This window comes from Salmo salar, chromosome ssa27 (assembly GCF_905237065.1).
Source record: "Salmo salar chromosome ssa27, Ssal_v3.1, whole genome shotgun sequence".
In the NCBI taxonomy this organism is placed as follows: Eukaryota; Metazoa; Chordata; class Actinopteri; order Salmoniformes; family Salmonidae; genus Salmo; species Salmo salar.
Window position 1 is genome coordinate 36,689,107 of NC_059468.1, and position 13,394 is coordinate 36,702,500.

The 13,394-nt window shown below is 45.4% G+C and overlaps 1 protein-coding gene across 9 annotated transcripts in view; it reads left to right on the plus strand.

Annotated features, from left to right (window-relative positions):
* The window catches only part of LOC106589029 (zinc finger protein 40), a 121,546-nt gene that overhangs the window by 100,014 nt on the left and 8,138 nt on the right, over positions 1 to 13,394 (plus strand). For all 9 annotated transcript variants that reach the window (XR_006762472.1, XR_006762473.1, XM_045709768.1 and 6 more), the window contains 4 exons: positions 1,658 to 7,473; positions 7,649 to 7,785; positions 7,903 to 8,078; positions 12,531 to 12,617. Coding sequence is in view for 7 of the 9 variants with exons in the window: in XM_045709768.1 (XP_045565724.1) it covers positions 1,658 to 7,473; positions 7,649 to 7,785; positions 7,903 to 8,078; positions 12,531 to 12,617 (6,216 nt within the window). In the remaining 2 variants the exon portion in view is untranslated. The remainder of the gene's footprint in view (positions 1 to 1,657; positions 7,474 to 7,648; positions 7,786 to 7,902; positions 8,079 to 12,530; positions 12,618 to 13,394) is intronic.

A 13,394-nucleotide genomic window follows, 5' to 3' on the forward strand; every position in this document is an offset into this window, starting at 1 on the left:
AATGGGGGAAATACCTTTCTTAAAGCCATGAAATCATGCCGGGGTAACCGTATGTCACTTAGACCACAAGGCCAGGTTTAGAGGTTCTGGGACAGCCCTCGATGGGTGTGTCTGGTTTGAACAGTAGATTCTTTATTTTGTTGGGTAACAGACTGACAGCACACCCACAGGTGAAGAGCTGCAATTTCACTGAGTTATGTAGTAATGAAATACACCTGTTGTTTCCCTGACTGTATTCGATGTTATGTATTCATATGACATGCTACTAATTAGCGCTGGTAATATTGATTCTTTAAGTGCAATGAGGGATTGACTTCATTACTGACTACATCTGTGTACTATAACAACACACATGCACTACCTATTTAATGTATCAATCAAATTTCAATCAAATGTATTTATAAAGCCCTTTTTACATCAGCTGATATCTCAAAGTGCTGTACAGAAACCCAGCCTAAAACCCCAAACAGCAAGCAATGCAGGTGTAGAAGCACGGTGGCTAGAAAAAACTCCCTAGAAAGGCAGGAACCTAGGAAGAAACCTAGACAGGAACCAGGCTATGAGGGGTGGCCAGTCCTCTTCTGGCTGTGCCGGGTGGAGATTATAACAGTACATGGCCATGTATGCATATGTAATGTGTTTACATTACCATTGCATAAAGGTAAATATTGGAGATCAGTATGCTTTTATTCATCTATCCTCAACTAATCCACCACATCATAATGAAAGGGAAAAATGGTGAGGGATGTTTTGAAAAAGACTGGGAAAAACGAAGAGGGAGAGAGAGAGAGAGAGAGAGACGGTTTTAAACATACTGTATTGATGCGTGGGCCTCAGTGGCTACAGACACACAGCTAGCGCAGCTGAGGAGAACTTCCAGAGCTCTGCAGACACACAGCTAGCGCGGCTGAGGAGAACTTCGAGATCTGCAGACACACAGCTAGCGCGGCTGAGGAGAACTTCAAGCTCTGCAGACACACAGCTAGGGCGGCTGAGGAGAACTTCCAGAGCCCAAAACACAAAGCCTCATCTGTTGAGCTGTTAGAAACAAAAGGCAGCGAGCGGTAAAGCTTGGCTAGAGTTGGTGTTGAGGACAGAGGTTTTACTGAACGACCGACAGTGATTTGCTGCTAGCCTTAAAAACACTGATGCACAGGTAGAGTACAGACATTTATCTTTCTGGTAGAAAGACGGATACTTAATGCAACTGGTTATGTAAACATTGCTGTGGTGGTGATGATGATTTGTTTTATTTTGTGAAATACCCTAATTGATTATCATGTTCTGAATATTTTGTGCAGGATAAAAATAAACTAGGAATATGCCTGCGACACAACATTATTTGGATTGAAACTGTCAGAAAAATGTGAGAGGAAATCCATGCATTGAGGAGTGTTATGTAACTAACTTCACTTCCAATTGATCAAGAAACTGATGCTTGGTAGCACAGTTGGCAGGGTGAATTATTCTAACACAGACCAAAACCAGATTTTTATCTGGTTGGTGAATCTCAATGCAGTGAATCATATCTATTCTCAGTGAAGATCCTCATAGCATATGGGAGTATTTTTATTTTTGCAGAAACTATAAACTTTATCGTAAGGTTTTAAATTAACATTCATATTGAAATAATATGATCTTTTTGTTTGCTTCACAGGGATCAGTGAGGGTGGTCGAACAAGTGCAGATAACATAAAGGGACTGAAGAGGAAAAAGGTTGTGACAGAGAACCAGCTCAAGAAAATACCCAAATCTCCTGTGAAGAAGCCCTTGCAGTCCAAGACCTCGTCCAAGGAGGCTGCGAACTCCTGCTCCAATCCCGACAGCCCCTCTCGAAACCCTGCCAGCTCACCAAGCCGGAACAGAGATACGGAGAACATTCAGCCTGTTGCTGAATCCTCTGAGGGACTGACATCATCCATTGACAATGATAGACTGAAGCAGAGGGAAGTGTCTTCCTCAAAGCCACAGTCTCTTGATCCGGTCAGTGGTAAAGAGGGGTCTGCCTCTGGTGTTGGGGAATCTGAGCAGCTCAAGGACCGTAAGAGCGGCGAAACTGGATGTGAAGGTGAATCTACTTACCACGCCAGTGCTCCACTTGAGGTCTTGCTCAAGGCTATGGAACCGGACTTCAGCTCCTTGGCAGAAAGAAACACACATTTTCCAGTCACATCTGTTGGAAAACCAAGTCAAACTCTTTCTGCCCAGTTTATTAGTGAATTGAATGCTATGCCAGCTGAACATTTTGGACTCCAAACTCAGCCTGGCCATATGCAATCTTACTTTGTAAATAAACAAGAGAGCCTCACCACCGTGCAGGCCTCTACCCAGGCTACTCCCTTGCAGAATTCACAGCATGCTACACAGTATTTCAGCAACCGGGAAAAGCCTGTCCTACAAATGAGCTTCAGTACTGGGCCCTCTGCTGCCCATACTCATGCACCTGTTCCATCTGGCTCCAATTCCTTACCCAAGAGCCAGCCACCGGTGGTCCACACATGCCAGTCCCTATCTGCCAGTGTCCCCAGTACCATTCAAGTCCCTGTTACACCTGGTTACAACCCAGTCCATATGGCCACAGTTGTGAACTTTGGTCTTGAACAGATGTGTAGCATCTCCCCAAAGCACCAGAAGCCTAAGAAGCAGGGGAAGTATGTGTGTGAATACTGCAGTCGACCATGTGCAAAGCCCAGTGTGCTCCTCAAGCACATCAGGTCCCACACAGGAGAACGTCCCTACCCATGTGTTACATGTGGCTTCTCATTCAAGACCAAGAGCAATCTGTACAAGCATAAGAAATCCCATGCTCACGCAATAAAACTGGGGCTTGTGGCACGTTCCGACTCTGGAACTGGGTCCCTCTCCGTGGAGTCTGACAAAGCACCCGGAACACATTCAGATGTAGAGGAAAGCGGGGACAGTGACGAGGAAAGTAGCACAGCGGAGCTGGACCCTGACTCGTCACAAAGTAGTGTTGCAGCATTCTCTGAGAGCAGTTTGCAGAGTGCAGGCACAACACAAGGCAACCATGGGGATACAGGGGACCTATCGGCTGTTTTCGAAACGCTTAAACCAACGACGAGTCAGAGGAGCTACGAGTCCAAAGGGACAGCTGGCCTCCCGAAAGTAGTCGTCTATCCTGTTAATGTCTTGCCTCAACGGGCAGACAGTCCAAGAGTTGCAGACTCTACCCCTGAGCAGGCTACTGCCCAAAGGCAAAGGGACTTCCAAACGGCACATCTAAGATCCAGCATCACCGTCCTGTCGTCCTTGAAAGAGGTGGATTGCACAATCACCCTGCAGGATGCAGGAAGTGAGGATGAGGATCAACAGTGTAGGTCCCCACCAGGAGGCGGACATGGTCAGCTTCAAAGGCAGCAGGCCACAGACTTTTCTCAGCAGCAGCAGGGCAAGTGTCTGCTTAGTCCCCGCAGTTTAGGCAGCACTGACTCTGGGTATTTCTCACGTTCTGAAAGCGCAGACCAGGCCATGAGTCCCCCGAGTCCCTTTGTAAAGCTAACCCCACCAACAGACATGGATGTCACCAAAAATGCACTTCCTAATCTCCCTGCAGTGGTTGCCACTGTTATGAATGTGGCTTCCATGGAGAAGCCACATGTTGTGCAAGGACAAATGCGTCCACCATTAGTAACAAAGGCACTCTCTCTCGAGGAGCGGATCTCAAAGTTAATATCAGACAATGAGGCAGTGGTTGACGACAAACAGCTGGACAGTGTCAAACCAAGAAGGACTTCTCTTTCCAGGAGAGGTAGCATAGACTCCCCCAAATCTTATATATTTAAAGACTCTTTTCAGTTTGACCTTAAGCCAATGGCGAGAAGGTCAAGTTCCAGCTCAGACATACCCAAGTCCCCATTCACCCCCACAGAAAACTCTAAGCCAGTATTGCTATTGTCTGTACCTAATCAGTATCCACCGATGGACTGTTTACCAATAACAAGAAGTAATTCTATGCCCACAACTCCAGGGCACTCGGGTCTCCCACCAAACGTTACCCAACAACCCCACATACTACGGATCTGCCAGTCTTTTGATGAAAAAATGAGTTCCTTAAACGATGATGTGTTTTCATCTGCTCCCTCTACCCCAAATCCAGCAATACATTCTCGTACCCTTGTACGGCAAGTAGCAGTGGAACATTTCTCCACAAGTGAGGTCCTTACCGCAGTCCGTTCCATGGATGAAGGTTACCATGGTTCTAGCGTTTCCACTGTGACAATGCAAAGGAGCAGGTCTTTTGAGCATGCACAAGACCCAAACCGAAAGCCTCAGCAGAGCAAAGGCACAATGTATGAGTGTGAGACCTGTCGTAACCGATACCGAAAACTAGAAAACTTTGAAAATCACAAGAAATTCTATTGTTCAGAACTTCATGGTCCGAAAAACAAGCTGATGTCTGTCAGAGAGACTGAGCTGGATGTTTTTCAGCGTGGCATGCAGCAGCCATTAGTCCCCAGAACAACAGGTATTTCAGGCATAATGGACCAACAGCAATCAATTAGAAAAAGAAGGAAAATGAAGAGTGTTGGTGACGATGATGACCAATCACCAACTGACACTAATCCCCCATGCTCTGTTAGTTTTGATTCTTGCCAACTATCAACAGCCAGTTCAGGTCAGACATTTTCTCAGCACGCTATCAAGGTTGATCTACTGCCTAAAAGCAACCCACCGCAAATACCTCAAATTCTGCTAATAGCAGGAGTTACAGATGCAACAGAATCAAGACTGTCACCGATCAGAGAAACCCAGGTTAACACCTCTGGTAAAGAAAGAGGCGACCTACAGAGGCAAGGCAGCGGTACATCAGTTATCAGACATACCAACTCTCTAAGCAGGCCCAATTCATTTGAGATCTCTGAACCTATTGACAGAGCCTCTCCTGTTGATTTCCTGGACAAAGATGGCCATAGCACAGGAAAAACTAAGGCAGACGCTACAGCCAATCTTTCATTAGAGAGCTATCATGAAAAGATGTCCATACCTAAATGTGCCAACCAGGGAGGGATGGAAAACCGTGTTGACCGCACATTAGCAGCAGTGACTGAGAGCTGCGCTGCTGTCCAGCAGTCTCGCCTGGTTCGCCAGAACAACATTCCTGAAATCCTGGTCACAGAGGAACCTGATCGTGAGCATGACGGTCATAGCACTGAGCAAGGGGAAAAGGCAGCAGATACATTCAACTGGCCCCAGAGGAGCGAGAGCCTGTCCAAGCTACCCACAGAGAAGCTTCCACCCAAGAAGAAGAGAATCCGTCTGGCTCAGATGGAGCACTCCTCTGGAGAATCCAGCTTCGAGTCCTCACTGTCTCGAAGCCTCAGCAGGGACAGTAGCCTCTCAAGATGTTCCAGCGTATCAGCCTCCTTCGACTGGGACGAGCCATTCAGGTCCGAGAGCCCCTCCAGAGGAGAATGTGTCAACAAAATCGGTGAGCTTCAAGGGCTACCAATAGCCTTCAACACCCTAGGGGTCCCTGGAATGATGAGACGTGCTGCCTCAGAACAGATCAGTTGCACTCAACCCTCAGTGGAGATCTCTTGCGACTATCGCAGCAAGTCCTTCGACTGTGGCATTGGGTCTCCCAGCAGGTCTCTGCCACCCGACAGGTCAATGTCACCATTGGAACTGCGAAAGAGTGCTCAAACCTCCTTGTCTCCGCATGTACCTCTCATTGAAAGGCGAAGGGGGCCACTGGTTCGCCAGATGTCTTTAAAGATTGGGCCGGAGAGTCAGCAACATGTCGGGAATCATGCTATCGCTGTCCAGAGGCTCCCCACTGTAATCTCTATATCTCAGCAGAGGCCTCAACAGATGCAACAGACTGCCAACAATCCTCCCATTGCCCAACCTTTTATTTTGCATTCTGGAGAAACTCTCCTGCAGCACAACGACAAAATAGTGCAAAGCATTAACCTGGGCAGCCAAAGTCAACTGCCTCAAGTTCATGGTCTTCCACACCCTTGGCACCTAACATCGAGGGTTCAGACATGCCAAAATCTACAGCAATCTGCAGTTAATGTCGTGATCAGCCAAGAAGATGCTCAGAGCAAGTCTGCTGACTCTCAAGACAAGAAAAGCTTTGTGCCCAAGTACCAACTGCGGTGTCCTGCTCTGAGATCAAGCAAAACATACTCCTCCACACAGGGTACTCAGACAACCTTGCCCGTCTTAACAATACCCATTGCCAACCGGATGCAAAGTGTGTCAAAGTCTTCAGATGTTCTCCACAATGTCTATGTGGCACAACCGTGTCATCAGATTGTAGGGAATAAGACACAGTCGATAGTATTGCCTATAGGCCTACAAAACAACCGAACTTCTCAAACCCAGCCAGGTGCTCCCCAATTGCCACAGATCCTGATAACCCATGAGCTGATGCACCCTTCTTCTGTGGCCATTAAAGGCAGCCTCTACAACCTTCATGTTGTAGATACGGACACAAAGACCGTACCAGATATGAACAAGGACAGGCCTCCAGCATCTGCTGGCCTTCAAGTAAAACGCAATTTAGTTTCCAATACCCAGAGCCATTTTGGTGAAACTCAAATAGCTCCCTCCCTGGGCTCCTTACACTGCACCCAGAAAATGGCAGCTGTGACCCTCTGTCCACAACAGGAGCCCATTGCCTCAAGCAAGAGAATGCTCTCCCCTGCCAATAGCTTGGACATCGCCATGGAAAAACATCAGAAGCGAGCAAAGGATGAACATGGTGCTGCATGCCTCACTGACGGCAGGTCCGTCAACTACCTGAACTCCAACATGGCAGAGGTGACTAGGCAACGGAAGCTAATGCTAGTCCGTCAGGTGTGCACCACTGAATCAGCAGACAGTCCCATTGAAACTGTGGCTCCTCCACTGCAATACGAGAAACCAGTGGATGAAAAGAACGCCCAGACTCCTAATAACCGCAAGACTATGACACCTGAAAGCCCCGGACAGGATGAACCATCTACTGTAGTTGCTCAATTACAGCCAAGCTTTGCATTAACCACTGCTCCAGGAAGTCACGTCTCCTCCGTGCCAGCGAACGCCTGCCTGAAGCCTCAAGACAAGAGCGAGGAACAGAAATGGCCCCCTGCCAAGTGTCCCATTAGACCTTCGACTTTCCATGGACAGGTGAAACTGGCCTCATCTGTATCTGTGGTCAACACACGAGACAGCCACCGCCTGTCTTTCCCCAGCCTGAAAACTACCACAACCTTCACCTGGTGTTACCTGATGAAGAGGAAGCCTCTGCATGTTCCCCAGATGGACCAGAAGATCTCGGCCTACTCCACCTGGGCAGTGAGCCCCAACAAACCCCACCCACTGGGCCTGCCCACCAAGGTGGTGATGTCTCTCTTCAACTCCAAGCAGAACTCAAAGAAAATACACTACACAGAGGCCATAACGACAAGTATGAAATCAGACATCTTGGCCTATTCAAGCAAGCTGAAAGACGTCATGCCTAAGGTTACAACCATTTTGCACATTTATTTGTATAATTATCAGTGTTAAATGTTCTAATCCTTAATCCAATCAATTTGATCCATAATTTAATGATGGAAATTTGTGAAGGGGCCTTGTTATCACATTATCTTTTCTTTTCTTGTGCTTAGCTATTTTCTCAAATCAACTTACTTCCTAGGTCCTGAAGCATCAGAAGTCTCTAACAACTGAGAATAACAGCAAAGTGAAACCTGAGACTCAGGTGAGCAGTGAATCAGACAAGGATTCTTCCTCATCCAAACAAGAGCCACGGAGAGTCAAGATATTTGATGGAGGGTATGTATCCCAGCCATATTGAAAAATATTTCACATTTATGTGATTCAATAATTTAAGGATTTGAGTTGTTTGGTTTATACAATGATTATTTCTCACCTCTTCTGTCAACCGTGCAGATTCAAATCTAACGAAGAGTATGTGTACGTGCGTGGGCGGGGTCGTGGTAAATACATCTGTGAGGAGTGTGGGATCCGCTGCAAGAAGCCCAGCATGCTCCGTAAACACATCCGCACCCACTCTGACGTACGGCCCTACCATTGCACCCACTGCAACTTCTCCTTCAAGACTAAAGGTCAGTGCTGACGGCAGCAGTAGCATGGTCTGGTTTATAATAAATTCATCAATAGCTGTTACAGTACATGACCAAAAGTATGTGGACATCTCATTCCAAAATCATGGGCTTTAATATGGAGTTGGTCCCTTCTTTGCTGCTATAACAGCCTCCACTCTTCTGGGAAGGCTTTCCACTAGATGTTGGAACATTGCTGTGGGGACTTGCTTCCATTCAGACACAAGAGCATCCGTGAAGTCAGGTACTGATGTTGGGCGATTAGGCCTGGCTTGCAGTCGGTGTCTTAATTCATCCCAAAGGTGTTCAATGGGGTTGAGGTCAGGGCTCTGTGCAGGTCAGTCAAGTTTTTCCGCAAAGATCTCGACCAACTATTTCTGTATGGACCTCGCTTCGTGAATGGGGGCATTGTCATGTTGAAACAGGAAAGGGCCTTCCCCAAACTGGTACCACAAAGTTGGAAGCACAGAATCGTCTGTAATGTCATTGTATGCTGTAGCGTTTAGATGTCTTTTCACTGGAACTAAGGGACCTAGCCCTAACAATGAATTACAGCTCCAGACCATTATTCCTCCTCCTCCAAACTTTACAGTTGGCACTATGCATTGGAGCAGGTGTCCTGGTATCCGCCAAACCCAGATTCGTCCGTCAGACTGCCAGATGGTGAAGCGTGATTCATCACTCCAGAGAACGCATTTCCACTGCTCCAGAGTCCAATGGCGGCAAGCTTTGCACCACTCCAGCCGACGCTTGGCATTGCGCGTGGTGATCTTAGGCTTGTGTGCGGCTGCTCAGCCATGGAAACCCGAATCCACTAATTTAAATGGGTGTCCACATACTTTTGTGTGTGTATATATATATATATATATATATATATATATACATATTTAAGCAATAAGGCCCGAGGGAGTGTGGTATGTTGCAAATATACCATGGCTAAGGGCTGTTCTTAGACACAACGCAAACCCCAGAGGTGCCTTATTGCTATTATAAACTGGTTTCCAATGTAATTAGAGCAGTAAAAATAAATGTTTTGTCATACTGGTGGTATACGGTCTGATATACCACGACTGTCAGCCAATCAGCATTCAGGGTTTTAACCACCCAGTTTATATTATACATTAATGCAGTGGTGAAAGAAAGTAGATGTGATTTCTTACCGGTACAGGACACCCAAGTGTGCGCACACATTTTTTTTTTTATACTACAAAAATGACAGGGTAGCCTACTCTGCTGACACTGACAAACAGATCAATAAAAACGATTTAGTCTAATCCATATAATCGGCCTACGGAAAGAGGAGACACAAATACAATATGACGTCCATCTAACCTGGAGGAGGAAATTATATTCCAAAAACTAACAAAAGTGGCACTGATCCAATGAAAAAGACAGTGACTATGCACACTCATCGAGGATATGGCCGATGTTCTCCACTGGCACCAATAAGATAGGCTACTGTTCGCTCAATTAAGTTACGAATTTTGATAACTAAAAGACAGATTGAGAGTCTTTTCATTGTCATCTCTTTACAGCAAATGGCCATTTGCTTTCCAAACAGTTTTTTCGTGATTTGTATTTTTAAATATTGCGATATGCCTGGCTGCATCTGTCTGCTTTTCACTGACAGTCGCAACTCAACGATCATCTATTTGGTATTTGCAGCGCGCTCTGCCCAAATTGCAGGCCCTTCTGACTAGGCTATGCGATTTAAAACAATCCACTTTTTTTTTTTTTTTTTTAAAGAAGCTAATGGTCCTCTGTGACCAAATCATGCTTTCTGAGGTAGTAGCCTATTTTGAATGTTTTATTTATTTCTTCATTGACAGGAGTAAGCTAATTAGGCTATATACTTTTGGAAATGTAATTCCATTTACTTTAGGGAAAGCTTTCCCTAGCCTTATGGACCCGCTGCCTATGCCTTTTAATGTGGCAGAAACACAACCAGTCATGATGTTTTCATCTGATTGTTAAGTGATTGTTTGACAATAGTGCTCCTGTAGGCTACCCTTTGCTCATTCGTCCACTCACAAAATAATTTCAGCATTCAAATCACAACAGTGCACTGTGCACTCGCAATTTGATGAATGGAAAGAGACATTGTGATGATATTCTGCGATTGTCATTAGCCCTACACCTGTAGCCTGAATTGATGCATCCACTGTTGTCCACGCGTATTCCACCGGGTTTCCAGTCAATTAGCTAGTTGTTCATGTGTCTGACATGCAGTACTGTTTAAATAATAGTGTAATTACCTATCATTTTTTTGGGCATGTTGTAATTGTGATAGAACGTGAGCCTATCGGTACGGCTTACCCACTACTATTACTTTTGCCGGGACGCCGTCCCGGACCGTGTGTCGTCTTACTTTCACCCCTGCCTTAATTTACACCTTACGGTATATACCTTTTGGTTTACAATAACTAATGCCTTAAAGCTATCTATTACAGATTTATAAATCAGTAATATCTGAAAATCTATTATAAACTACTTATAAACCTTTATAAATGTAAGGTATAATATACTGTATATCTTAATGTGAAGTGGGCGGCAGGTAGCCTAGTGGTTAGAGCATTGGACTAGTTAACCGAAAGGTTGCAAGATCGAATCCCCGAGCTGACAAGGATAAAAATCTGTGGTTCTGCCCCTGAACAAGGCAGTTAACCCACAGTTCCCCTGAACAAGGCAGTTAACCCACTGTTCCCCGGAACAAGGCAGTTAACCCACTGTTCCCCTGAACAAGGCAGTTAACCCACTGTTCCCCTGAACAAGGCAGTTAACCCACTGTTCCCCTGAACAAGGCAGTTAACCCACTGTTCCCCTGAACAAGGCAGTTAACCCACAGTTCCCCTGAACAAGGCAGTTAACCCACTGTTCCCCTGAACAAGGCAGTTAACCCACTGTTCCCCTGAACAAGGCAGTTAACCCACTGTTCCCCTGAACAAGGCAGTTAACCCACTGTTCCCCTGAACAAGGCTGTTAACCCACAGTTCCCCTCAACAAGGCAGTTAACCCACTGTTCCCCTGAACAAGGCAGTTAACCCACTGTTCCCCTGAACAAGGCAGTTAACCCACTGTTCCCCTGAACAAGGCAGTTAACCCACTGTTCCCCTGAACAAGGCAGTTAACCCACAGTTCCCCTGAACAAGGCAGTTAACCCACTGTTCCCCTGAACAAGGCAGTTAACCCACAGTTCCCCTGAACAAGGCAGTTAACCCACTGTTCCCCTGAACAAGGCAGTTAACCCACTGTTCCCCTGAACAAGGCAGTTAACCCACAGTTCCCCTGAACAAGGCAGTTAACCCACTGTTCCCCTGAACAAGGCAGTTAACCCACTGTTCCCCTGAACAAGGCAGTTAACCCACTGTTCCCCTGAACAAGGCAGTTAACCCACAGTTCCCCTGAACAAGGCAGTTAACCCACTGTTCCCCTGAACAAGGCAGTTAACCCACTGTTCCCCTGAACAAGGCAGTTAATCCACTGTTCCTAGGCCGTCATTGAAAATAAGAATTTGTTCTTAACTGGCTTGCCTAGTTAAATAAAAAATAAAAAGCGTGAACATTATTTTTAACTCGACAGCTACTTTTTGTTTGATGGTCTACCAGTAACTGACGGCAGCAGCAGGCGATATGCACTGAAAACACTGTGCATATTTTGTTGGACAAGGAAACACGCATTGTGAGCCCAATTTACGCACTGTTCAATTAAATTAAAGGATAGTTCATTTAGAATGATGGCATATATTCCACTTAATTACTTAATTCCTACATTTCAAGGTGCTTTTTAATTTCAACCGAGTTTCGCTCTAATCTTTTTCCTGTTCGGAATCTAGGTCGTTTTGAAGACTTTGTCTCTTTCCGTCTCTTAATAAAAGACAGTACGATTCACCATTCCAGCTACACACGCAAAACCCTGCAGAACAGTAACATTACTCAGTGTCAGCCCATCATCCCACGTCCCCTTTACTCACCCATTACATGTAGTCTGCCCAGAGACCGGGCCTTTGTCTCATATGGCGCTCTAGTCCCTACATAGTGCACTACTTTTAAGCAGAGTCCTATGGGCCCTAGTCAAAAATAGTGCACTATAAAAAGGGAATAGGGTGCCATTTGGGACACAAAGTGTTCTCAGTCTTACGTAACCTCCCCCTGTGCTGTGAAAGCCCCTCCCACCTCAACAAACCTTCCAAAATGTTTTTAAAATAAACCCCTTATTGGTAAGTAGGTTACTATGTGGTTTTAGGTTTTTATTTCAAAGTGCCCCTAAAGAGCATCTCATTTTATATTGTTGCTATGGCATTTTTACAAATAAAATATATATTTTTTTTTTTACTCTGCTACTCAGCAAGCATTTGACTGCTAAAGTCTACCCCAGTTGTATTCGGCCCATGTGACAAATACAATTGTATTTTATTTTATTTTGATGTTTCTAATAAACTTGAATCTCTTCCCACAGGGAATCTGACCAAGCATATGAAGTCCAAGGCACACAGTAAGAAGTGTTTGGAAATGGGTGTGGAGGATCAGGAAGCAGAAGACTCGGGTAGGTCTCATATCAGCATCGACCCACTGTACTGTAAAACCACACAGGCATACTGACGTTGGGGCCTATGTTCTGGAAAGACATACATAGTTGTTCTGCCTATTTTCTAAAGGGAATTCACCACAGGGTCTGTAAAACACACAGGCGTACTGACGTATGTGCTGGGATGACTGTTATGAAGCTAATTCATCAGCTCTCTCAATGAGCAAACAGGAGTAAACGCATTCCTCTTAGGTCAAAGGGATATCACAGATTTGTAGTAATATTTTAGATTTCTTTCACTTTCAGTGTCAGATCTCGTAATCCACACAGATCCCCTAGTTACACTGGGATTAACTAACTCAGACTTAAGCCTTTGTTTATAACACAAAATGTGAATTTGATTAGGAAGGTTTATAAAACAGCTTTTGTTTAAGAGGTGGTTGTTACACTCCGTGTCTTCCTTGTCATTCTGATTTAAATCAAGAGACGCTGTGGGTTTCAGACTCCTTACAGTATGTTTAACTGGATAACGCCTCACACAGACACATTCGCGCTCGGACAGAAGCCCAATGTATCATCATCGGGTGAATCCAACACTTCTCTCTCCAATGCCTCTAGTAACAGAATCACCCTTCCACATTCCTGTTGATAGTTGTCCTGATAATGATTATACACCGCTATGAAATGCCAACTGTCACGGTCTGTGTTGTGATGTCACTGCTAGGGTCCTAATTAGACATTCTAAATGCAGCTTGTTCTCCTCTTTACTGGGAGGCATGTGGGCGGCATGCACAG